Genomic DNA, 26,479 nt, shown 5'->3' on the forward strand with positions numbered 1-26,479 from the left:
TTGATTTCAAATCTAGAATATTATTTCTTACAAAAATAATGTGGGAAGTCAGCATGGCCAGACACTTTGTGTTCAACTGACAACTCAAAACATCCTGGTTTGATCCCTGAGCTGTTCAGAGGTATTCCATCCACTCTGAGCTACCGTTTCTATAAATCCTTGTCTCAGGTGGATTTTTTTTTCACTAACAGGGCCTCAGTTCAGTCCCCTTCACTGAATGCGTTTGCATAGAGTTGAACTTTTAACTTTAGTTGGGGCTCACTGATTCAAGTCTAAAGGTTTTGTCTTTATCGATCACACTGAGCAGGAAGGTAGTTTGCAAACCGTCATCCACTTTGAAGTCTTTATAACTCTGGAATGGTTAATTGTACAGTGTATTTTCCACATGTCCCATCAGTCAAACTATGGTTTTCACATAAGGGGAGAAGAGAAAAGGTCCTTTATTATCATGTTTAATATTTCTGTAACTGGTGCACTGGTTTGTACATTATATATCCAGAAAGTTATTTATAATGAATTAAATAAAATGCATAAAATCTATCTGCTTTTAAATACAACACATTTCATAACAAACTCATGAAAATGGATGGAGTTTGCTTCTCTTTGTGAAAAATATTTTTGATAGAAAACACAAATAAACTTGGCTCTAGACGTGGGATTGTAGTAATAATTGGGTTCTGGCTGCAGAAGAAAAGAGAACCGGAAATCTACAGCTGTAAATAGAAGTGGGATGCTGTCCCTCCGGAGCCTCACCAGCGAGTGCTGCTGCACCGAGTCGACGAACAGTGACAGCAATTAAACAGACGAAGAAGACATCATGCGCTGTTAGCTGGTTGAGCTATAGTTGTGGTAGACATCGACAGATACCAGGCTTGTTCTCGGAAAATCGCATATTTTAAGAAGCGCTAATGGTTTGGGGGTAGATTCTTGCATTTTTCTCCGCACTGAGTGGTGAGTATATTTAACAATGAACAGACGTCCGGTGACTGCTAATGGAGCTAGCAAGCTAACCAGCTGGTAAGCTTCACTACCTGACGTTAGCTGCTAGCAAGAGTTGTCGATTTTGGTTAATTTTTTTGGACAGTCGTCCTGTTACTTTACTGTCTGGTAATTTTACTATTGTTTGTCGTTATATTCGTGACATTAATAGATGCTAGAGTGAAGCTAGTGGGTCAATGCTAAATTATTGTACAAGGGAAAATATTCAGCTGGTCGATGACAAAACACTGACGCACAAAGTACGTCTATAAAGGTTGTGCAAAAATATTTGTTTTAAGAAGTAAAATCAAAGCAACTCTATGAACATGGCACGTTTTAACACAACCTGAGTTGACCAAGTGTTGCTGTAATGTTATCAGAACATGCAGCAACAAAAATATGTGCTAAAAGCAAGACTGTCTAAAAACAAGTAACTAAAATACATTTAAGATTAAATTCTAAAATAAACTGTAGAATACTAAAATATGAGCCACCAAAAGCCACTGAAAACATGAATGTTCTGAGATTTTTCATTCAAGTGTCAATGGAGGAGGAACATTTGTTGAAAGAGGAAGACTTCCAAAGTTTTGGAGTGGCAAATGCAAAGGCAGTTTTTCCTTATCCAGTAGCCTCAATCGTGGGATAGTTAAAAACAGCTGTTTCAGACCAAGCAGATGCTTAAAAGCTTTTCAAAAAGGGTGAAATATTCCAGTGAGAGATGTGTATGCTGACAAAGCAAAAAAAGCAAACAAAAAAAAAGTAAGTAGAAGTAAAAAAAATGTTTATGGGCATATAACCCAATCCATGATCAAGCAATTACCTTTACCAATGGGTCCTTATCGAATCGCAACATTGTACGAAGCTGCTGTTTAGGGTGGACAGACCTGGCTGACCACAAACATGATGAGAGGAGTGTCAAAAATAATCAAAAGCAGTGTTTTCAGATGTGCTGTCTGAGCTGTTTTGCAAAAGCAAAAAGCAACACAAAAAAAGGCAAGTAAACTGAGCAAATAAACCACATTAAGCCACCATTAAGCTGACTTCCCTCCAGAGATGTTCAGCGCTGCCATTAGAAACCAGTGGTACCCTGCTGCACCCGTCTTAGTCTGCAGGTAAAAGTTCTTGAAGATTCTGAGCTGTATTTCTACTCATCGAGTAATTTGGTTCAAATTAGTGTTGGTAGTGCAAGTAGATTTGCATCTGTCACAGAGAGGGATCAATGAGGCATCTGATGAGTCTCAATTTCATTTTGCAGCATGAAACATGCAGTCAGTCTTCAAGAAATATCTTCTGCTACCGAATAAACATCACAATAGATGGTTTGGCCCCTCACAGATCTGATCTCATGCAAAAGAAGATGCAAAAGAAAACTGGCAAGTTCTCCAAGATACTGGAACAACTGTTCTGATAAGTAACTTACAAATCTGTGTGCAAATGTATCAAAGAGAACTGGTTCTGTTTTAAAAGCAAACACCCAAGTTTTCATTTGGACTGGCTACATTGTATTTATAGAACTTCTCATCAGTTTAGTCTTTGACAAAAGAGAATGATACAAAGAAAACATTTATTGCATGATTCCTTTGTTACTGTCTGATGTAGAGACTGGCTGTGCTCTTACTTACAGCTACAGCCTAGCAGGATATACTACTACTGTGATATTTTAAGCCAAAATTTCACAGTAAGCTGCATTTTAAAAGTGGTTGTATGATGCAACACTATTGTGATGCCCAAAGGCAACAGTCAGTAAAAGTTGTGCAATCAGCAATACAACTAAGGACTTATTGACCTGTATGTTGATGAGTTGGGTAATATCTCTCTATATGAGGTGTTTTTCACATGGCCTGATGGTAAAGGAACCAACATTAAACAGAAATGTCAGCTCTGCTCTAATGTTTCAAAGTTACCTCAGTGCTGGACATGCTGTAACTCAACACTGAAGGTTGTTACAAATTTGACCCCGTTTAGTTTTGGCTCTATAAATAGAGACTTCAGTCTTGGGCCCCTAAGTGCCTGGCAAGGAGAGGGGACACAACGTCAGTGGAAATGGTTTGGAGTAATGTCTTGCAATTATTTGTGGATCTCAGCTGCCTGGAGCTAAATATGTGTAGCACAGTTCGCACATTCAGTTTTTTACAGTCGAAAAATGTCTTTATTTTACGGTCCGCTCCAGAAATGGGCAGGCTTAAAGGATGGGATTTACCGTTTTTAGACTTGGACTGAATTCAGAAATATTTTCCCATCATTAATAATGTTGCTGAAGGCTTTAGCTTCGAGAATCATACTGCTGGGCTGGGCGATAAATCGATTTTATCGATTAATTCAACTTTGTACTTAATGTCGATTTGTTTTAATGAAAATCGATTTTCTCATCAACATCCGCCACCAACGCCTTCCCGCTGGGCTCCCGTAGTTCAGAGTGCGCCCCCCTCCCCCCCACGCTTGATACACAAACAACATGGCGGCGAGCGGTGCAGATCTAAAGGCACGTGTCCACTAGATGCTTTTTTCCCGCACGACAACGCACTGCATCTGAAAATCACACGGATGGCGGGCGGTCACGAGTGGACCACAACATGGTCACATGACAGCACTGAGCAACAGCAGGCCGCTACGTGGTCACATGACTGAGCTTTCAGCTGGACGGTCCGGCAGATGTGTAGGATAAACACAGCGGCTCGGCTGCAAATTTTCCCTTTTATTTCAAAAACGCGTCAGCGAAAAGTATTTCTGAAAGCATTTGAAGCGAGAAATAATCTGTGCAGCAGCTGAATCTGTCCTCTTTTTAGGTCACTGACACCTAGTTTAGAAGTTTGAGGACAGTTTCACGATGCGTGGAATCTCCGCACGCCGCTTCCAGTTTGCATAAAGTAGAAGTCTGGCTGATGTTAACATAAACTGGACTACATCATTACCACCCCAAACCATAAAATTTGCACTGACATTCTTGCACTGCACATCTCTGCACTTTTAAACTTTATTCTTATTTTTATTTTTTCTGTTAAAAAATTTTGCCACCCTTGTATATATTGTAAATAAAGCTGCTGTAACAATGTAAATTTCCCCTGGAGTGGGGAGAAATAAAGAACTTTATCTTATCTTATCTTAAAGTCCAGTCTACCTAATGCAAATGAGCTGCAGCCCTCTCCAGGTAAACACACCGGATCGCAGCGGAAACGCACTGCAACTGGACCTGCATGCCACATGCGGCGCATTTCCAGCTGTGATCCGGTGTGTTTACCTGGAGAGGGCTGCAGCTCATTTGCATTAAGTAGACTGGACTCCATGCAGAGATTAGGTAGGGGGTTAAAAAAAAAATAAAAAAAATCGGATAAATTGTGAATCGGGATTTTTTGTGAAAAAATCGGAGATTTTTTTTTTTTTAGGCCGTATCGCCCAGCCCTACATACTGCACACAGTCACAGCAGGAAAATCACACAGGGTTCCCACGCGTCCTGGAAAACCTGGAAAATTACCAATTTTCCAGTCATGGAAAACATGGAAAATGACAAAAAAAAAAAGGTCAAATGTCCTGGAAATGATTAAGTTATCCTGGAAACACATTTATCCTCCCCATGTCAATGCAAACGGGTTAGAAGTTATGTGCATGCATGTCTGTTGTCAGCTTATCTTCTGGGCAACATTAAGGCTGGTAGAGTCACGCCCCACATGATGCTATCAGCCAATCAAATTTGCATTCCTACTTCGAGCAGTTCTGCGATCCAGCTCTTCCAATTGACTTTGTCGCTACATTTAGCGGCTTTTCAGACCCCGTTAAGGACTTACCGCCTAGAGACAAAACTAGTGACTATAAGTTGAAAATTGTCGCTAGTGTTGGTCCACGAATGTGAGGGTTTTCTCTGCCGTGGGCGGCCACTGGCTCCTCTCTGTCCTCCATTGAGTGACAGGCAGAGGAGAGTTCTAGTGGGCGTGTCGGTTACTGATTGGCTGTGAGCTGCGAGATGCAACATCTCTGATTTCAGCACAGCAGGAGCTCAACAGGTAATCTTAATGGGCCATGTTTCACTCAGTATTTCACACTTGTTTTATTGTCTGACAAAAGTAAGTGAATGAAAACAACATTAGGAATTCTGTTGTATTACTATGTGCACAGATAGATGGAGAGAAGAAATTAGAGAGATTAACGACTTTTCATGTCAATTTAATCTCTGTAATTTCCAATAAAAGTAGTTGTGAACAGTGTGAGATGCGCACAGAGACCTCAGGGAAGAGGAGAAGACTGTAACTATGACGTGTTCATTTGAACCGCTAGCAGGGGTCAAGAGGCTAAAATAACTGAGCAACTTTTTTGAGGAGCATTTTCATTAGAATGACATTGCTTTGTTTTATATTGACCTTATTGCACTGCAGGATAAAGTTTTATTTTGATATTTTAGTTATATTTATAACAAATTATGATTTGCTTGGGTATTTTGGCAGTGATTTTGATTTTAATTATGTTTGAGAAATGCAGGTGCCAGATGTGTAAAAAATCTGAGTTGTGCAGTAAACTGACATGAGACAAAGGAAATTGCTTTTCAGTGATTTATTGAAAATATACAAATATTTTTAAATGAATTGCACCAGAGAAAGTTGAGTTGGAAATTACCCAGTTGAACACTGTAACTCCAGTTTGTCATGCTAGTGAAGTGCTACGGTGTAATCTGTGAGTGTGTTTGCAGTATTCTATGATACATTTGTCAGAATTATTTTTCATAGATAAATTATAGCCATAGATTGCACATCAAATGTCTGAGTAATAAATATAGAAACAATCTGGGTAAATGCACGGTACAACTGTAGTAAAGAACACTTCCAAAGAATGAGGGGGAAGGGAATGTATTAGTGTATGACGTGACAACGTGTCTGTAGCGGCTGGAAATGTCCTGGAAAAGTCCTGGAAAATAATTTCAGGGAAAGAGTGGGAACCCTGACACAGTTGTAGATAACATTAATGATGGCCGAACAGTGTGGCTTGCTGGAGTTGCCTAGTGACACAACTGTCAAACAAAACCAGCATTAATGTTAGTGACTAATTACAGATGTCTAAATGTTTGCTGTTAAAAAACTTTGAGTTTAGCTGTTTTTATGTGGAGATGGATTTTATGTGATCTTGCGAGCTTGTTGTTCTTAAAAACAAACTTTATCATGGATGTTAAAAGTCTAAAATATGACGTTGAGGCAACGAGACATAACTTCAGAAGCATTTCTCTCCCAAAACTAAAGCAGCTACCAGTGGTGGTGGAGGAAATATTCACATCATTCACTTAAGGAAAAATACTAGTACCACACTGCATAGGTTCTGCATTGAAAATCTTATTTCAAGTAAATGGCTATAGATGAAGTTATGAAAATGTACTTAAGTTTATTAAAAGTAAAGGTACACCATGCAGAAAATCATCACTTGTAACCGTTATAGTCTTATATATTAATATGTTTGATTATTATCACTCATGCATCGATTTTAAAGCATCATTTACTGTTGTAGGTTTTTTTTTTTATAAAGGACTGCAACAAAAGATTTTATTCATTATTAATTATCCTGCTGATTATTTACTCAATTAACAGTTTAATTTGTAAATATTCAGAATATTGTGAGAAATGCCATCACAGTGATTTTCTAAACTGTTAAAAAAAAAAACTGTGATCAAAATAGTTGCCAGTTCTGTCGATTGACCTGATTGATCGACTTACAGTTTCTATTTTACAAGTTCTTCGTGTGTTTTATATGCAAATAGCACCTAAAGGTGTCAGATAAATGTAGTGGAAAACAAAGTACAGTATGTCCCCCTGAAATGTTGTGGATTGGAAACAGAAGAAGAAACTACAGTACTTGAGTAAATGTCCTTTCCAGCACTGGTTACAAGAGTATGAATAATGAATAATGGAAATGCTTTACTCATACATAAGCATGGAAGTATGATGTTTTCTTTATATAAATGGCATAAATTAATATAAAAGTGGCTATTTTGAAACTACACTTCCAAGCGTTTAGTTGGTTCAATGATGACTCTCCCACAGTGAAAACAAACCTGTCTGGATTCTTCATTATAACTAGGGCTGCAACTAACGATTATTTTAATAATCGATTAATTGGTCGATTTTTTTTTTCCCCCGATTAATCAGATTTTTAAAAAAACACATTTTTAATTTCCGACACTTTATTCAGAAATAGAAGATTTGGACTGAAACAGCAAATACGATCACTGTAGTGAAGCCTTCGTCTTCAACCATTGACAGAGGCCTCATGTCAGTGATGATCAGTCAAGACAGCTGCTTGCTGTGGTGGACATGATGTCCTTCTCATCATGAAGCCTGTCATTTTTTGTTGTTGATGAAATGAGTATGTATTATAGCACAATTTACAACAACTCAGTAATTATCTTGTTTTATTGGCAGAATTAGATTAAGGCATGTAAGTAGCCCAAAGAGCAAAACACAAAGCACAGACACTATATACATACATGGGTCTCTGTGTGTGTGTGTGTGTGTGTGTGTGTGTGTGTGTGTGTCTGTCTGTCTGTCTGTCTGTCTGTCTGTCTGTCTGTCTGTCTGTCTGTCTGTCTGTCTGTCTGTCTGTCTGTCTGTCTGTCTGTCTGTCTGTCTGTCTGTCTGTCTGTCTGTCTGTCTGTCTGTCTGTCTGTCTGTCTGTCTGTATTTAAGCGGAGCGGACCGGGGATCCTGCCACCGCTGCAGGAAAAAATCCTAGAGGAAACACGGATATTACAAGCACCATAAAAAATATTTCATTATATAAATTGAGTAGATGTAATAAGTTACTTTAACCCCTGTTTGGTCTAAATGCAGTTCATCCTGCCTCACTCCAACACAGACCAGTGTCTTCACTCAGACTCTGTGAGAAAATTTAAACTTGAGGCTCAATCTTTAAATTATTACCACCATTGTGGGCAAGTTACGTTTATTTATAAAGTGTAATCAAACGCTGCTTAAGCTGATTAAAGTGAAATAAAATGTAGCACACACACGTGCCCTATCACTGCCATTAATCAGCTAACAAGCAAACGCTAGCATCAGACAAGCTACCAGGCAGACTAACGTTACGTTTCCTCACTTTAAAATGGAACAAACGTAGGATACTGCAGGGACTTACCTGCTGTTGAGCTCCTTCATACTCATCAGTGACTCCAACATGTTTCCATTTCAGGTGCAGCATCATCATCGTGGTGCTCCCATGCCATCTCATGTCACTTTTGTAAAGCTTGCATGTTACGCATGTTTTTTGTTTTGTGAAGCGTGAAATGCTCCCACACTTTTGAGGACTTCGGTCTAACTGTTTTCTGCATGTCGGTCATGTTTCGTTGAATTTACTTTTCCTTTGAAAATACCACCTTCACTCTGCCTCCACCTCGCTCTGTTCTAGTCGCTCTGCAGGTGGAGTTTTTTTTTTTTTTTTAAACTTTATTTCAGTCATTGACAAAGTTCTGCACGGGAAGTAGAAGACTCCGCGACATGGCGAGTGATGCATGAATTGTGCAACACAACGAATCGATAACAAAAATCGTTGCCAACGCTTTTAGTAATCGATTTTTATCGATTTTATCGATTCGTCATTGCAGCCCTAATTATAACCATCTTTGTTTAAGTAACACTGTTTAACAGACCACTACTTTCAGACTGAATTATTCTTTAGCTACATGGAAAGTTGCTTTCAGCAAGATTTAGATCTGTTGAGTTGTCCTTACTAACTGTTTGTGGCTCCCTGCTGAGGCAAATGAAAACTACAGAGAGACAAATAACAGTGAAGTGTTTTAGGAAGGAGTTGGTCCATAATGTCTTCATAATGTCATAACAGCTGACATAATGTCAGAGCAGCTTCAGTGCTCCCCATACTGTAGTCAGTGGCCAAACTTTTCCCAAGATGTTCACTTAAATTGTTATTTAGTCACTGTAGAGGCTCTGACTTATTAAGATGAAGAAGCTTTATTGTCATTGGAAAGGTACAATGAAATTCCATTCGGCAACATCTCTTGTAGCAGCTAGGAGAGTGTGTGTGTGTTTCTGGGGAGGGGGGGAGATCATGGTTCTTGCAGCAGTCTCTTCACAGCCATGGGGAAGAAGCTGTGTCTCAGTCTGTTGGTTTCAGGCTCTCATGACTCTGAGTCTGCCAGAGGGAAGGCTGGTGAATAGAGAGTGTCCTGGGTGGGCAGCGTCATTCCAGATCTTTGTGGCCCATCGGAGGAGACGGCTGGAATAGATCTCCTCTAGGCGTGGAAGTGGGGAGCTGATAATCCACTGAGCTGTCTTGATGACCCGCTGCAGTTTCTTTTCAGATGCAATGTAGCTGGCACACCACACCGTACTGCCATAGGTGAGGACGCTCTCTATTATGCAGTGGTAGAAGGTTTTCAGCAGAGGTGAAGGGAGTTTGTTCCTCCTCAGTGTTGTCAGAAAGAAGATACACTGCTGGGCCTTTTTGATGATGTGGTTGGTGTTCATAGTCGAGCCCAGGTCTTCCGAGACGTGCAAGGCCAAGAAACTTAAAGCTAGTGACCCATTCCACTTCCTCCCCACTGATGCTCAGGCCTGAGTGCAGTGTAGTCGTCGACTTTGGGAAGTCAGTAATGACTTCTTTTGCCTTTCTGGTGTTGAGGTTGAGGTGGTTGTCTCTGCACCAGGCCGTCAGTGCTTGGACCTCCTCCCTGTATGGTGTCTCATAACCGCTGTTAATGAGCCCCACAATGGTTGTATCATGCAAATTTGATGAAGGTGTTGGAGCCGTGAGTAGCAACACAGTCATAAGTGTACAGTGTGTACAAGACTGGACTCAGTACACAGCCCTGAGGAACACCAGTATTGAGGACGATGGTGGAGGATGTGGAGGTGCCCGTTCTGACATGCTGGGTCTGTTAGGAAGTCCTTGATTTCACAGACAGAGGGAGGTTCCAAGTTGTAGTGTCTGCAGTTTATTGATGAGTCTGCTGGGGCTGATGGAGTTAAATGCCAAGCTGAAATCAACAAACGGCATCCTAATATATGGGTCATTACATATCATTTCATGAAGTGGTCCACAGATGATGCCATCTCCATCGCCCTCCACACCGCTCTCAGCCACATTGACAACCCCAACACATATGGGTCATTCCATATGAAATCAACAGATTTTAAGAAAATTTCCCACCTGACCCTGTCACATTTTTCTAAATTTTTTACATACTTATAGAACATTATGTATGATGGGAAAATCCAAAATTGCAAGGCTTAATTGTAAAGAGTTCCAAAGTTATGACCATTTGAAGTAGGTAGGGGGTATCTTAAAATTGCGACCAAAATTAAGACATGAAATATTCGGCTATTTTCAGGTTTCTATAACTTCTGAACAAAAAGAGCTAGAGGTCTGAAATTTTCAGGATCATTTCACAGGAATCCATAGTCCTAAGAAATGTGAAAATATTTACTTAAAATTTATAATTGCATGTTACAGAGAATGACAAAGTTGAGATTTTATCCATCGCGAACTTCTAAAATGCCACTTTTGGCCACCCATTACACAAAAACTAATCATCATATTCATTAGAAATTTTATGTGCTGTATCTTGGCTACCTAGGGAATGGATCTCTGTAAAAAGAAGGTCCTATGTTATGTTATGTATGATATATGTGCTTGGTGTCAAAATTTAGGGCAATTCCTGTACTTTCACATGGTGTCTTTTATTTTGTGATACTACCTATCCCACATGCTGATATTGACCTTTGAATCCGAAGGTCGGACAGATATTTTTGATTTTTAGCTGTTCATATATCATACATAACATAACATAGGACCTTCTTTTTACAGAGATCCATTTCCTAGGTAGCCAAGATACAGCACATAAAATTTCTAATGAATATGATGATTAGTTTTTGTGTAATGGGTGGCCAAAAGTAGCATTTTAGAAGTTCATGATGGATAAAATCTCAACTTTGTCATTCTCTGTAACATGTAAATATTTTCACATTTCTTAGGACTATGGATTCCTATGAAATGATCCTGAAAATTTCAGACCTCTAGCTCTTTTTGTTCAGAAGTTATAGAAACCTGAAAATAGCTGAAAATTTCAAGTCTTAATTTTGGTTGCAATTTTAGGATACCCCCTACCTACTTCAAATGGTCATAACTTTGGAACTCTTTACAATTAAGCCTTGCAATTTTGGATTTTTCCATCATATATAATGTTTTATAAGTATGTAAAAAATTTAGAAAAATCTGAGGCCTTGTCCACACGTAGCAGGGTTTTTGTAAAACCGAATATCCTTCCCCCTCCGTCTAGAAAAAAACGTACGTACACACCACCTCGTTTTTAGAAAAAAACTTCATCCACACCTAACCGCATAAGTGCGTTTTTAAGCACATTCATAAGCATGTAGGACCTTTAGGTGGCAGTAGTTCCCCAAATCCTAGCAAGGTGGTGGAGAATAACCGTCCTTAACGTCGTCCTTCGCCTGTGTTGTTGAATGTGGAGCAGTATCTGGGCTTGTAAAACAAGCAAATAAAAAGCGCCTGTACAAGAAACAGCGCCCAAAACCTTGTGAGAGCATCCATACTGTTACCGAATGTAAACACAGGTCGCATATGTGACGTAAGAACATATTTTGTCGCAGGTGGTGACGTTTCGAAACGCAAAACCCCGGTTACTGATGTCCACATGCAGACGCATGAAACGGAGAATTCGCAAATCTTCACTTTGGTCGAGTTTTTAAAAAGAATCGTTTTTGATGACGTAAATCTGCATTTTTGTGTGGATGATAGGCCGAATCGTAGAAAAATATCTTCGTTTTGTGAGATACCTGGCTACGTGTGGACAAGGCCTGAGAGGGTCAGGTGGGAAATTTTCTTAAAATCTGTTGATTTCATATGGAATGACCCATATGTATTGGGGTTGTCAATGTGGCTGAGAGCGGTGTGGAGGGCGATGGAGATGGCATCATCTGTGGATCTGTTGGACCTGTAGGCGAACCGATGTTGACCAAAGCCAGGTGCGATGTGAGCCTTGACATGCTATAACACCAGTCTCTCCATACATTTCATGAGCACTGGTGTCAGGCCACAGGCCCGTAATCATTCAACCCTCTGATGGCAGAGGATTTGGGCACAGGGATTATGGTGGCCGTTTTCAGGCAGGTGGGGATGGTGGCTTGCTGCAGTGAACAGTTAAAGATGTTAGTGAAAACTGCAGCAAGCTGATGAGCACATGATTTCAACACCCTCCCTGGTACTCCATCCAGTCCTGGTGCTTTTCTGGTGGTGATGCCACGCAGGACTTGCAGTACCTGATGTTGTTGGATGGCAGGGGGCTGGTCATGCTCTGATGATGTCAGCTGTGTGTCCTCTGCCTGTCTGTTGTCCTCTTCAAAGTGGGAGAAAAAAGTGTTAAGCTGGTCTGGGAGAGAAGTGTTGGTGGGAGGAGGGGTGTTGTGGCATTGTTTGTAGTCAGTATGTCTCTGTATACCTTTCCACCTGGAGCGGGGGTTGTTCTCCCTGAAGTTGGCCTCTGTCTGTACTCTGATTGACTTGCCAAACCAATCGGTGACCCCTCATACCAGACATATAAACATGTGTTTTGGTTAAAAATTTTCAGTTGTTTATCTGAGATTTACCTTTAATCACATATCTGCACATTTTTAAATATTACTCTGCTGCATCTATATCCTATTTTTACTCAGAATAAATGTGCCTCATTGCATAGCAGGCGTGTTTATCTGATGGGTTATTCCAACTATTCATATCAGAGTAACATTTTTAGAGAAAGAGAAATTCATAAATGCAGATCATTATCCCTCCAGCTGACAGTCATCTCTCGTATTGCTTTTCCAAAGGCTAACCACAAAGAGGAAGCAATGAACTTCCAGGGCAGTCGGAGGCGAGGAGAGGATGGCATCGCCATGGTGATTGACTTCCTGCTGTCTAACGCCCGACTGGTTCTGGGAGTTGGAGGAGCAGCTATGTTGGGCATAGCTACACTGGCAGTGAAACGGGTGAGTGCTCCTGAGATTATTAGTAGCCCATCAGTACATCTTTACCGGGCACTCTATTGTGAATATGGAAATTTATCTGTATCTGAAATATACTGCCAATATCCTGGCTTGGAAAAAAAAAAAGCTCCTCAACTCCATCTATCTTTATTATTTTATCTTTTCTAGCCCTACAGACCCTTTCCAAAAATTAGAATAGAATGGAAAAGTTTATTTCCATAATTCCATTCAAAAAGTTAAACTTTCATAGATTATAGATTCAGGGCCCACAATTTAAATGATTTCAAGTATTTATTTGTTTATTTTTACATAATTTGGGCTTCCAGTTCATAAAACCCTTGAAAACAGGAATTCAAAACATTTTAATACTGTGAAGAAATCACCATTTACTTCTCAGTTTTTGCAGGAAAAAAAGAAAGAAATTAGGATCACATCATATCAATCAAAACATGGTATTTTTCAAAACGATATGTCAATCTTCAATACTTGGTTGGGAATCCCTTTGCCTTAATCACTGCCTCGATGCACCGTGGCATTGAGGCAATCAGCCTGTGGAATTGCCTGGGAGTTATGGAAGCCCAGATTTCCTTGATGCTTGCTGTCAGCTCTTCTTTGTTTTTGGGTCTGGTGCCCCTCATTTTCCTCTTGATAATACCCCATAGATTCTCAGTGGGATTTAGGTCTGGCAAGTTGGCTGGCCAGTCAAGCACTGTGATGGCATGGGCATCAAACCAGTATGGGCAGGGGCCAGGTCCTGCTGGAAGATAAAATCTGCATCTCCATACAGATCCTCAGCAGAAGGAATCATGAAGTCCTCTGAAACATTCTGCTAGACTGTTGCGGTGACCTTGGATTTAAGAAAGCAGAGTTTACCAGCACCTGCACCGGACATTGCACCCCAAATCATGACTGACTGGATATTTCACACTTGACCTCAAGCAGCTTGGGTTCTGTTCCTCACCCGCCTTCCTCCAAACCCTTGGACCTCGATTCCCGAATGAAAGGCACACTTTACTTTCATTGGAAAAGAGAACCTTGGACCCCTGGCCAACAGTCCAGTCCTTCTTCTCCTTGGCCCAGTTGAGATGCATCCTACGTTGGCTCAGGCTCAGAAGTGGCTTGACCTGAGGAACCCGACAGTTGTAGCCCATCTCCCGGATGCGTCTGAATGTGGTGGTTTTTGAAGCTGTGGCTCCTGCCTCATTCCACTCTCTCTGGATCTCTGCCAGATTCTTGAATCTTCTCTGTTTGATAATCCACTGAAGCCCACAGTCATCTCTTTTGCTGGTGCATCTTCTCCTGCCACATTTTGCCCTTCCAGTAGACTTTCCATTGATATGCTTGGACACAGCACTCTGTGAACAGCCAGCCTCCTTAGCTATGAACTTTTGTGGTTTACCCATCCTATGGAGGGTATCAATGATGGTCTTCTGGCCAGTTGTCAAGTCTGCAGTCTTCCCCATATTGAACCAAACTGAGACAATTGAACCAAACTGAAGCAGTTTAATGACACCTGGGGAAACCTGTGCAGGTGCTCTGAGTTTAGTAGATGATTAGTGTGTGACACTCAGTTTAATACATTCATGCCCTGCAAAATTTGGGCTGATTTCTTCACAGTATTCTAATTTTTTGAATTCCTGTTTTTGTAGGTTTTAAGAGCTGGAAGCCCAGATTATGTAAAAACAAACAAATAAATACTTGAAACCATTTAAATTGTGGTCCCTGAATCTATAATCTATCAAAGTTTAACTTTTTGAATGGAATTATGGAAATAAATAAACTTCGCCATCGTATTCTAATTTTTTTTGGAAAGGGTCTGTATGTACACTACCATTCAAATGTTTGGGGTCACTTAGAAATGTCCTTTTTTTTTTTTTTTTTTTAAAGAAAAGGGTTTTTTTTTCCAAAGAAGATAACATTAAATTAATCAAAAATACAATCTAGACATTGTTAATGTGGTAAATGAGTACTGTAGGTGGAAACGGCTGAGTGCTGTCAAACGATTAAAATTTTTAATCACATTAATCACAGGGTTGCTGTGGATTAATTTCGATTTTGATTAAATACAAATTTTTAATTTATATTAATCCCATTTCATTTTGCATGCACAAACAGACTCAAGAAGGAAGAGAATATATACACTTAAGGTATTTGTTAAACACCTTTAAAGGTTGTTAGAATCTCAGACTAATGTGCTTTGCGTTATGTGGTACTTTAAGGTGGAAGTGCTTCGGTGAAAAGAAAACTCTTTCCTGCAGAGTGTGCATATTGCTATAGGTCAGTCGACTGTTCTGTCTTGGGTTTTTTTGTATTCAAATTTCTCACTGAGAGGCCCAACGTACTGTTTAGTAGGGCCAGACCAATATGGTTTTTCTAAGAGCCAATGCCACTTCCAATATTTGGCAGAAAAAATACTGATAACTGATTAATCGGGCGATTAATTTAAAAAATATGTAATGAATAAAATAACTTCTTTTTTGGTCCCTTAATGCTTACAACAACAAAGATATGAATTACAGGCAAAACATTTTACTGTTTTACAATACTTTGTCCTTTAGTATTTGTTGAACTTTACAACAGAGAGGAATTTCCAAGTACAAAAACATGCAACAAAGCATTAAACCTCTGGGAAATTATATAACCTTTAAAAAGAGTCAATCTATAAATGAGTGATGAAATATGTCTTGTACTTCTTGTTGCTGCAAATTAGAGGTAGGTTATACATATATACTGTACATAAGCAACATAATGAGTGAAGTTACTGGCAAACCTTATTTATGCCCTCTGATGCCCTTGCACGTTAAATCACATTTTCTTTCTTTCTTTGCCATGAAGTCAGGACTTATATGAACAAAAATAAAAACCAGAGACGCCTTTTTCAAATGTCAAAACATGTCATCTTTGACAGAGTTGCATTTTAAATATATAATGGTCGCAAATAGTCCGACACTAATGTTACTCCATGACAACACACACAGTGAGTTGCTGTTACAGCCTGAGTTGTGTTAAATTATTTTCTGACAAAGTAAAGCTAAGAGTGAAAGACAGCCACTTTTGGTAATACTGGCCTTGTAGCACATTGTCTAGCTTACAACAATGGGAAAGAGGCATCGATTATGTTTTGATAACCTATATCTAATGAATTATTGATGCCAGAAGTCTGAATCTGTGAATATCTTTCCAACTTTACTGAACTTGGGGCCACTACCATCCAAGGACTGATATGTTTAATTCTGAAAAAAGCATTTAGCCATACTTAAAGGTTTAAGTGCTTTATTAACACAAAACTAAGAATTTTGTATTGTTTTATGATCGCAGGTTCTGTCTGAACAGAAGTGGCATCATTTTAAACAGTGAAACCAAACTAATAAAATGTAATGAGCAACCAGTGAGCAATACTGGATTCTGCATAAACAGAAACAACTAAATGCAGAATACTGGAGAAAGAAATTCTCTACAGACATTTTTCTTTCATCTAAATGTAAATCTTATCTTAACACAATGAATGTATTAACTTATTTATGTGTATGCATGTATTTATTGTTTGATTTATTTAGTACTGATAACATATCAGAATTCTGAGTATTTCTTTATATTGATTACATATAGGCTATTTAATGTTTATTAAAAACTAAAAAGCATTAAAAAATAATAACTTGGGCATTTATTGAGTCACTAAAATACTGTGGAGTCTACGGACACATCAGCATGATTATAAGCATCCTCTGGTAAATTAACAACCAGATACTGATGTCTCTCACCATATGGGCTTCAGGAGATGATTAGATGATGATAAACTGTGACCTACTGGTTGGATTCTCTCTGTTCTCATGTTTCTTACATGTTGATGCTGCCTTACTTCAGCTAATCCATGAGCAACAGAAAACACAGTTTGCCCTGTACCTACTGCCAGGGGTTCCACTCTTCCCACTCACGTCTGTACATTTGCAAACGTTTTTGCTTCTTTGGACGTGGTGGAGTTTCAGGTGTAGACATTTTTAAACACGCAGGAGCAGCAGCGTCTGTAACCAGGCAACCAGAGACAGGACCGGGCATGACCGGACACACAGAGAAGGTCTATCTGCTCCGCTAGACCTGGCATCAGGTCCTCACTACAAAGGTCCCACGAAGATGAAACTGGCTACCCTTAATATTTCCTCTGTTTTATTTTGTTCATTGAACAGTTTTGATGAGTGTATGACAGACGTGTACGGGACATTTATGAAAATATGGAACAATTCAAATTCAAATAAAGGACGATTCCGTATTTGAAGGAACGGGTGGCAACCCTACTCCCTCCACTGTTAGTTTGGGTGAGACGTGATGACGTCCCTCTGTGATGAATGAGTGAGACTTTATCTGGTTCTCTGGTCATTTATTGAACCTTCACACAGGCTACTATGGGCCGTAACCAACGCCTAAATAACTACAAAAAACCCATAACTTGGCTCCAGAATTAACTCTCTCGCTTAACACACACACTGTCATGGAGTAACACACACACTGTCATGGAGTAACACACACACTACTGCTGACTCTCAGCCAGTCAGAGGTGAGCTACCTAAACATGGTACGTTCACTGACATTAGGTAAATCTGGAACTGAACAATAAACATTGAAACATCAACAATATCATCAATGATAATTTTTTTAAACTGCGTTAACGCACGATAAAATGATTGTCGGCGTTAATGAATTGATACGTTAACGTGACAATAACGTGTGTGTGTGTATATGTGTGCGTGTGTGTGTGTGTGTGTGTGTGTGTATATATATATGTATATATACATACATATATACACACGCATATACACACACACATATATGTATATGTGTGTGTGTGTGTGTGTGTGTGTGTGTGTGTGTGTGTGTGTGTGTGTGTGTGTGTGTGTGTGTGTGTGTGTGTGTGTGTGTGTGTGTGTGTGTGTGTGTGTGTACATCACTGTCATGCCTTAGAGTGAAAGTTGGTGGCTGGCTCTGCAATCTGTGCTAGAAAAATGCTCACAGTTGTGTATTTTTGTATTTTTAATTTTATAAGATAGCAAAATGGAAATCCTCTGCTGCCTGTGGAGGGCAAGAAATGAGTGTAAAAATGCATTTGAAATTTAGAAACAAAAAAATGAACGTGCAAAACTCCTGAGGATGGACACATCTGTAACAGTCTAAATTAGTTTGTTAAGCTGTGGATTGTGACGGTGAGCACTTTGTTTTTGGGCACTGCATACATGACTGCAGGTCTGACAATGAGCGTTTCTGTTTAGCTAATAGAGCGCGCAGGCCGTGCAGCAGATGATGAAAAGGTGGAGCAGAAGATGGCTGAGAGCTGGGAGGAGTTGAGTTTGGTCTCCGCTTCCCCAACAATGATCAGGAAGGGCATAGAGGGCATGGTGATGAAGCACGTTGCCAAGGCGACCAAACAGCAGAAAGGTATCGACGGCATCGGAATGACCAAAAGTGGCTACCAAGGGCCTGACGCACAAATACACAGAATTTATACTGTATTTATTTATACTGTTTTAATTCTAGCTCTACAGTAGTAAATGACAGTCATTTTTTCTCAATCAGCTGATCTCTGCCAACAACTTCAGATGTCCTCTCTGGAGGAGCAGCCTAAACCCGAGTCAAAGTCCAAGAGGCTCCAGCTGTCCGTCCTCAGCTTGCAGGTAAACTCTGACACTTCACTGATACATTATGCATTCAGCCTCAGCAGCTGCTCTGTAAGACCTCTGCTCAGCGTCGGCTCATTCATGTATGCATGTGTAACATGTTTTGTACAGTGCAGTGCTTGGGGGATCCACATTATTATGCACTGGTTAGGCGGCACAGAGCCTCGGGAGCCCTGCATAATCAAAATACACTGTGTGTTTGAAGAGTGTAGCGGAAGTCAAAGAAGCATCACACAGCTTTGAGTTACAGTGCAGAACATCCACAGAAGCGTAAAAGTTGTGGGTTATTCATGAGCTACACAGAATAATTTGTAAAGCAAATTTTGGAATGACCTGAGACTTGAACACAGAAGGGGATTTGAACATCAGAATTTTTTTGTCTTTAAAGAAAGCTTAAGCAAACTTTATCCTGCATAAAGTTGCAAATCTAAGAACCTTCATTTTCTGCCTCGAATACCTGGAATGCTGCTTTTGCAATGAATGCTGGGTAGTGTCGGACCAGCCGAAACAAAGCAGAAAAAGCAGATTCCTCACCAAAACTTGTACATGATTTTTGTGCATGTGAGTGAAAGTAATGTTCAAGAATTCTCAACATTTGTCTTTTTTGTCACAAATACATACCAGCATTGTTAGAAAATTGATGTCAGAGCTCAGTTTTTTTTAATGCTCCCTCCTCAACAAACTAGTTTTTTTTAATTTTTATGCTGTCGTTTGTTGGGGAGGGAGCATTAAAAAGGGGGACACTCCGCAACTTGACGGACTGGTGAGGATCTATCTATCTACAGTTGTGTTCAGAATAATAGCAGTCCCACATCACTAGCAAGATAAATCACTGTTTTTGTTAGAATTTCAACTTCTACACTGCAAGTAAGTTTCTAGAAGGTTTAGTAAAGGTATAGAAAACCAACATACCCAACAGGCAAGATGTGCATCTGCTGATTCTGTGAAACTGAATCATTAACTGAAAGGGGTGTGTTCAAAAAAATAGCAGTGCTGAGTTCAATTAATGAGGTCATTGATTACGTGAAAAAAATAGGTGTTAAACAGGTGGCCCTTATTTAAGGATCAAGGCAACTGACGCTGCATATGCTGACTGTGCATTTGTCCTTGAAAAACAGAGTAAAATGGGTTGTTCAAGACACTGTTCAGAAGAAGAGCGTTCTTTGATGAAGAAATTAAGAGGGGAAAACCGATAAAGAAGTGCAGAAAATGATAGGCTGTTCAGCTAAAATGATATCAAACACTTTAAAATGCAGCCAAAACCAGAAAGGCGAGAAGAAAAAGAAAAACGACTATTCGAATGGATCGGAGAATAACCAAAATGGCAAAGGCTCAGCCAATGATCAGCTCCAGGAGGATCAAAGAAGATCTCAGGTTGCCTGTGAGTACTGTAACAATCAGACGACATCTATGTGAAGCCAAGCTACCAGCAAGAAGCCCCCACAAAGTCCCACTGTTAAAAAAAAGACGTGCTGAAGCAGCTACAGTTTGCCAAAGAACACACTGACTGGCGTAAAAAGAAATGGCGTAATATTTAGTGGACTGATGAGAGTCCAAAGTGGACCCACTGTCTGTGGGTCTAAGGACCACAGACAGTTTGTCAGACGTCCTGCAAACACTGAATTCAAGCCACAGTACACGGTGAAGACGGTGAAGCATCACGATATGGGGATGTTTCTATGGTGTTGGTCCTATTTATCACATACCAGGGATCATGGATCACTTTGAGTACATCACAATACTGGAAGACATCATGTTGCACTATGCTGAAGAGGAAATGCCCCTGAAATGGGTGTTTCAACAAGACAATGACCCCAAATACACCAGCAAGTGAGCAAAGTCATGGTTCCAGACAAACAGAATTCAAGTAATGGAGTGGCCAGCACAATCCCCGGACCTTAATCCCACAGAAAACCTGTTGGCTGACATAAAAAATGCTGTTGATGCAAAACCAAGAAATGCAGAGGAATTGTGGAATGTAGTACAATTGTCCTGGACTGCAATACCTGTTGACTGGTGCCAGAAGTTGGTCGACTCACAGATGTGAAGCAGTTATCAGAAACTGTGGTTTGCAACTAAATATTAGTTTATGATTCTCAGGAAAGTTGAATCTTCAAGCGTTTCTTAGTTTATACAGTACATTTTTGAGTTTGTAAAGAAAGATGTGAACACTGCTATTTTTTGAACACTATATTTCTTGACTTTCTGTAAAATATTATCAATTCAATTACTTTTTCCAATTTTCTTGCTTTGAAATAGACTGTGCAGTGTCCCCAATGCATTTGTGTTCATTAAAATACAATTTATTTGAAGAATTTTGAGGTTTACTCACCTTTTTAAACACACTGCTATTATTATGAACATAATTGTAGCTATTTAGCTATCGATGGCTGGAGAGGCCGGATTAGGGTTTAGGCACTACAATGAGGAGTTAAGCACATAATTCTTGTATTTTAGTTGAGTTACCAATAAAATCGGTGAAACATTATCTGTTTTGAATACTTCAGTGGTCCACACCTGTTTTTATTCATCTATGAAACTGTCATTTTAGTGTCAGCAGTTTGACTTCCTTGTGTCATGTCTCTTAAACACCTACACAGCACAATCACGGTTGTTTTATGACGGCAATAAGAAAACAGACTCAGCATTGTTCCTCTGCTCTTAACTAGCCTTCGCTCTTGCAGGAACTTAACAGGCAAATCATCTTCCTATCTCTGCTCTCAAGTCTGCTTAAAAGCACGGAATGATCATGTGACTTGAGGGAACTGTATGTGTTCCCCGAGGAAGTGTTTAAACTTTTAGCTCTTCTATTTGCTTCATGGTTAGAGTTCTGTCTTATAGCAGCAGTCTACCTGAAGAGTAACTGATTTGTTCTGTTTCAGTGATTTCATGCTTTGTGTGTCTGATGTGTGAAAGAGTGTTGAAAACCGTCCGGTTTTAAACTGTATTCAGGAACGTCTGCAGCAGTACTATCACACAAGGGCAGCACTTTCTCCACACGAGGTCCGGACGGCTCAGTCTCTGGCTCTGGACATCTGCACTGAGATCCAGGGCTTTCTGCACGGCCGCCACCCAGACATGCCGCTGGGAGAAATGAGCCTCGGAGGTTCTCTACTGGACGACTTACAGGTAAGCACACACAAACTTGGTTTCCTTTCCCACTGATGACACATGGTGCCATCACTTGCACCTTGTGTTCTGCAGCAGGGTGTTGGATGAAGCCCAGCTGGGTTAACTTCCCTCTGTGTGTTCAGGTTGTCACTGCAGACCATGCATGTCTGCTCGTGCCTCTGCAGCTGGAAGCTTCTCTGTGGCGTCTCATACCAGGAGAGGAGACGCTGCTCACACACCCTCTGCACTGGATGGTCCAACGGGTCAATCTGGAGTATTTCCCCAGAGGCCGCAGCTACTGGGACAGGTAATCACATGCAGGTTAAAAGCTTTCTCAGGAAACATTAGACTCTCTTTAATATATGAAACCACAACAACTTCCAACTCAGCGTGTCTGTGGTGTCGTTAACCTCTATTAGCTCACTAATTTAGTTATACATCATAATTAAGGAACAAAATTCAGCTCTTAAAGTTGGATACTACCCACCCATGAAAATCTTTTATATAAGCTTTTGCATATTATGCTGCGTCAACATGAATAGATTTTGTATTTTAAAGTAGGAGGTGCTCACAGCTGAATGTACAGAAACCTCTCTCTCCTCTTGTGTGTTGTAGGTACTTGGTGGGTGGTTATCTGTCTGCAGAAGCTGTTGTGAACATGTTCAGTAAGTCCATCATGGAGACTGTGAACTGGCCGTCAATCAGCAGCACTCTGGACTGTATCGTCAGACCTGTTCTGGGAGGACCCAACCTAAGACTGGAGATCAAGTGAGTGTCCGTGTTTGATCATTGCTTTGTGGCCTCTCTTAAGAATGAGACCCCAGAGTCTATCCCAGCTGACTCAGGTGAAGGCAGGGGACACCCTAGACAGGTCACCAGTCTGTCACAGGGCTACATATACAGACACACAATCACACTCGTATTCACACCTACGGGCAACTTAGAATGATCAATTAACCTCAGCATATTTTTGGACTGTGGGAGGAAGCCGGAGTACCCGGAGAAAACCCACGCATGCACAGGGAGAACATGCAAACTCCATGCAGAAAGATCCCGGGAAAGCCGGGACGTGAACCAGGGATCTTCTAGCTGCAAGGTGAAAGTGCTAACCACTACACCACTGTGCAGCCCAAGACCTACATATAAAATACAATAGTTTTAAATGCCATTGGTTCTTTTTAAAATTTATTTTACATTTAGATTCATTTTTTTCATGGCATTGATAAATTAACATGAGACACCTCTTCTGTTCAGGGTGGGTTTTCAAATATGTGAAATTTCATTTCTTGTGTTGATTACACTTAAGCCAAGCAGAAGAGGTTTCATACCAAAAGAAATATTTTTTACTTCTTTTTTAGATTTTTTTTAACTTTAAACTGGATCAGTTTGAGCCACGACATAACAGGAAGGTTAAATAAAACATTAAAAAAATATATTGTTGCTTTGCTGTTTTTATGAGTCAAAACCACAGTGCTCTGACTTTTTGTACTGTAAAATGTTCACATTTTAGAACGCACTGTAATAGTGTTAACTATTACATTTCATTTTATTTGTTTTAAAGAAAGGGACAATGTAGATTAACATTTTAACAAGATCGTTTCCATCGGTAGTCCCTCCATCTCTTGTGAATTGGCATCCTAAAATAAATAAAACAACATCATTGAATTAGAACATTTGTACTTTATTCCAAAAACTAACAGGTTATCAGTGATTAAAGCAGTAATGTTTCAGTGTTCAGTGCTCTCCCTTATAGTCTCTTCTCCTGTTGGAATTCTTTAGGCATGGAAGTGAAAATATTGGAGCAGAGAGCAGCGACCAGTCCCTGTTTATCTCCATGCTGCCTCTACTGAGGGAAGGTGATGTGGTCCTGACCGCCCAACCCGAGCTCACCTCCCCCTGGTTCAACGCCTGGCACCTCTCCCTCTACCCGTGGGAGACTCAGCGTCTGGCTCAGCTCGACTCAGCTGACGATGGCTGCCGCAGACACACACTTCAAATCCTTAAAGCCGTGTGCAGACTGAACCCGGCCCTGCGACCTCTGGAAGCTGCCCCGCTGGCCAATCTCATCCTGCACCTCAGTGACAGCGAGGGCAACTGGTCTGAGAGCAGCCTGCATATCAGATTCCAGCAGTGCGTCACAGAGCTGATTGGCTACCTCGAGCAAGGGGCATTGCATAGTTACTTCAAACCAGCTGTCAATCTGCTGAGCGGCTTGTCAGAGGACCAGGTGGACCAGATGGGCTTCATGCTTTACTGCGCTGTGTCGGAGCCTGAGATACTGCTCATTTAACTCTCTGCACACCAGCACCACTTCACACTTCTCCAGCTGTGACATGCACAGGACACTGGCATAATATTTTTCATGATGTTTGGTTTAAGGCTCCTTGTTTGGCTCGTCTGTCCTACTCTCTAATGCAAGGGAAAAAAGGGTTCAAAGTGAGACGGAGGCTGCAGATTTGTGAGCGTTGATCAAGTCAAACAAGAAGTGCCAAAAAGAAGAGCTGAGGAAGTGTTTATCAAAATGATGAAAACGTAGCTTTGGGATGTGCTGTGCTGCCAAGTCTGCGTTCAGTGATGGTCAACATGCCACATACAGAGGAGTAAATCAGTTAAGAGCTGAACAGAAGTGCAGCGTTTGACTTCAGTGCTTATGTTCTTTCCATCCTCTGATAATATGCACTCTGCATCATCTTCCTGAATCTCAAGTAAATGTTCTAACTATGCAGAATAATAATGACCACCAGGTGTTGCTGCACTGATTAAACTATTCAGGCTGTGCGAGTGAAGCTTATCAAACTCAACATGTATATTGTATTGGAAGTGGTGAGCATTTTTGTTGGTCCTATTTAGCGTTCGATCTGTTGCCAATCTTATTTGGGTGAATTTGCACTTTAAAGCAAGCGGAAGCTTTCCCGATAATTTTATGCAGTTGCTTTTAAATCTGCTATGAATATTGTGGACATTTATCAGTTGTGTATTTGATGGGTGTAAGAGAAAGGTGTATTTCTGTGACTGAGCAAAATAAAGATTAGATTCTCACTCAGGTGCAGCTCTGTTCCACTGCCAAGAGTTTAAGTTTGCGGCTGTTTGGGAAAGTTGGTTTTGAATGGTCACATCATATCACTTTCATTTGGGAAAGACAGCCAGCTGAAATGAGCAGTGACCAACACAGGCTTTCAGACTTCAACCAATCTGACGTGTCCATACCACAGTTACTGCTGAGTCAGTCAGATCCTTTTTTTTTTTTTTTTTTTTTTTTAATTGTGATTCCAGTGTCCATAAAATACCTTCATTTTCTGTACAAGACCCTCATCAGCTGGTAACGAGGCTTCAGCAAGTGGAAATCGTCTGTTTTTCATTGCAGAATTCTCTATTTTGTATTTACCCGTGATGCATTTTCCTGCTTCAGTGGATTTTGTTCCTGGTCTCTTGCACTGGAATCATACGAGGATCACTTCAGGGATGGACTGATTAAATGTAGTTTCCACTGTATCATATGGACAGCTGCCCATGTGCCTGGTGCAGAGAGGTTATTTTCCTGCTGTCAGTATGAAGCCGCCTCCTCACTGGGAAACAGCAGCAGAGCCAAGCGTCACTGCTGCAGACTCACACTGATGACATAACGACCGCACATGCGTCTTTCAACTAACATTCAAGCGTTTGAGGTAAACCAGGGTAAGATGCCCCCAGAGGAAAATCTTACTGCTCAAAGTTTGTTCTTCTATAGTTTGGGAGACAAAACTGTGATTCTTATTTTAGTTTTGATTTTTTCTGATTTGATTCTCATATGTTTCTCCTAAAATTCATCAGGAGATATAGGTGAGAAAGGAGGAGAACAAGTCAAACTTGAGATTTAAAGGAGATAATTTGACTAATGAATCCATTGTTTTCTCAACTGAGCTGTATATGTACGGAGCCCCAGAAGGGACATGGAGAAAAAAAAAACGAGAAACTTTCTCGGGATTCTTCCTGATCTTGCGATAACTTTTGCGAGATCTCGCAAAAGTTTCACTTATGTAAAGTTGGAAAGATATTCACAGATTCGGACTTCCGGCATAAATAACTCATGAGATATACGTTGTAAAAACATAAACAATGCCTCTTTCAAATCGCTGTAAGCTAGACAATGTGCTACAAGGCCAGTTTTATCAAAAGTCGCTGTCTTTCAAGCTGCAGAGTAACACTGGTGTCTATGAGCAGCTGGCTGTGCGACGAGTGAACAGGGACCGTCTGCAAATTGCAAAACCGCTGCAAACAGCGAAGAGAGACAAATATTCAATAACTGCACTCTTATGCGCTGCAGTGTCACCAAAATCACTGAAGCCATCAGTTGTCTCCTGCTGGTCATACTACAACTCTTGGTTTGATATTAAATATGTTTTTCATAATTTTAAGGGTTTTTGATTGTTTTATCATTTTTATTATTTTATTAATAATAAAATTCAACAACTTCACTCTTATGTACTGCAGAAAGATTACACTCTATCAGTTGGCTCCTGTTGATCATACTACAACTCTTGATTTGATATTTATTTTTCATGATTTTAAGGATTTTTATTAGTAATGAAATTGTTTTTATATATCTCAAATATTTTTTGTTGTAACAGTTAAAAGTGGTCATCCATTTTTTGGTAGATTGTGCAACATTAATAACCAAAAGTAACTGAATTTTAATGATTTGCGTTGTTTATTGCCATGTGAAGATGTGCACACTATTTAGTGTGCAGCTTGTGTGTGAAGTTTAAGGATTATGAGTA

The 26,479-nt window shown here is 40.2% G+C and overlaps 1 protein-coding gene across 4 annotated transcripts; it reads left to right on the forward strand.

Moving 5' to 3' along the window:
- Positions 1 to 787: 787 nt before the first annotated feature.
- mief2 (mitochondrial elongation factor 2) lies at positions 788 to 24,761 on the forward strand. 4 transcript variants are annotated; one of them, XM_055009824.1, is made up of 9 exons: positions 788 to 951; positions 8,141 to 8,188; positions 12,790 to 12,948; positions 18,207 to 18,372; positions 18,511 to 18,608; positions 21,528 to 21,740; positions 21,866 to 22,029; positions 22,338 to 22,490; positions 23,502 to 24,761. In XM_055009824.1, exons 2-9 carry the CDS (start codon positions 8,168 to 8,170, stop codon positions 24,010 to 24,012), a joined length of 1,485 nt encoding a protein of 494 aa, XP_054865799.1. In that variant the 5' UTR covers positions 788 to 951; positions 8,141 to 8,167; the 3' UTR covers positions 24,013 to 24,761. The 4 variants fall into 4 exon arrangements, with proteins under 4 accessions (XP_054865799.1, XP_054865800.1, XP_054865801.1 ...); XM_055009825.1 differs by having other exon boundaries at positions 789 to 951; positions 21,564 to 21,740; XM_055009826.1 differs by lacking the exon at positions 8,141 to 8,188 and having other exon boundaries at positions 789 to 951.
- Positions 24,762 to 26,479: the final 1,718 nt, after the last annotated feature.

Source organism: Amphiprion ocellaris, chromosome 4, assembly GCF_022539595.1.
Source record: "Amphiprion ocellaris isolate individual 3 ecotype Okinawa chromosome 4, ASM2253959v1, whole genome shotgun sequence".
Classification (NCBI taxonomy): Eukaryota; Metazoa; Chordata; class Actinopteri; family Pomacentridae; genus Amphiprion; species Amphiprion ocellaris.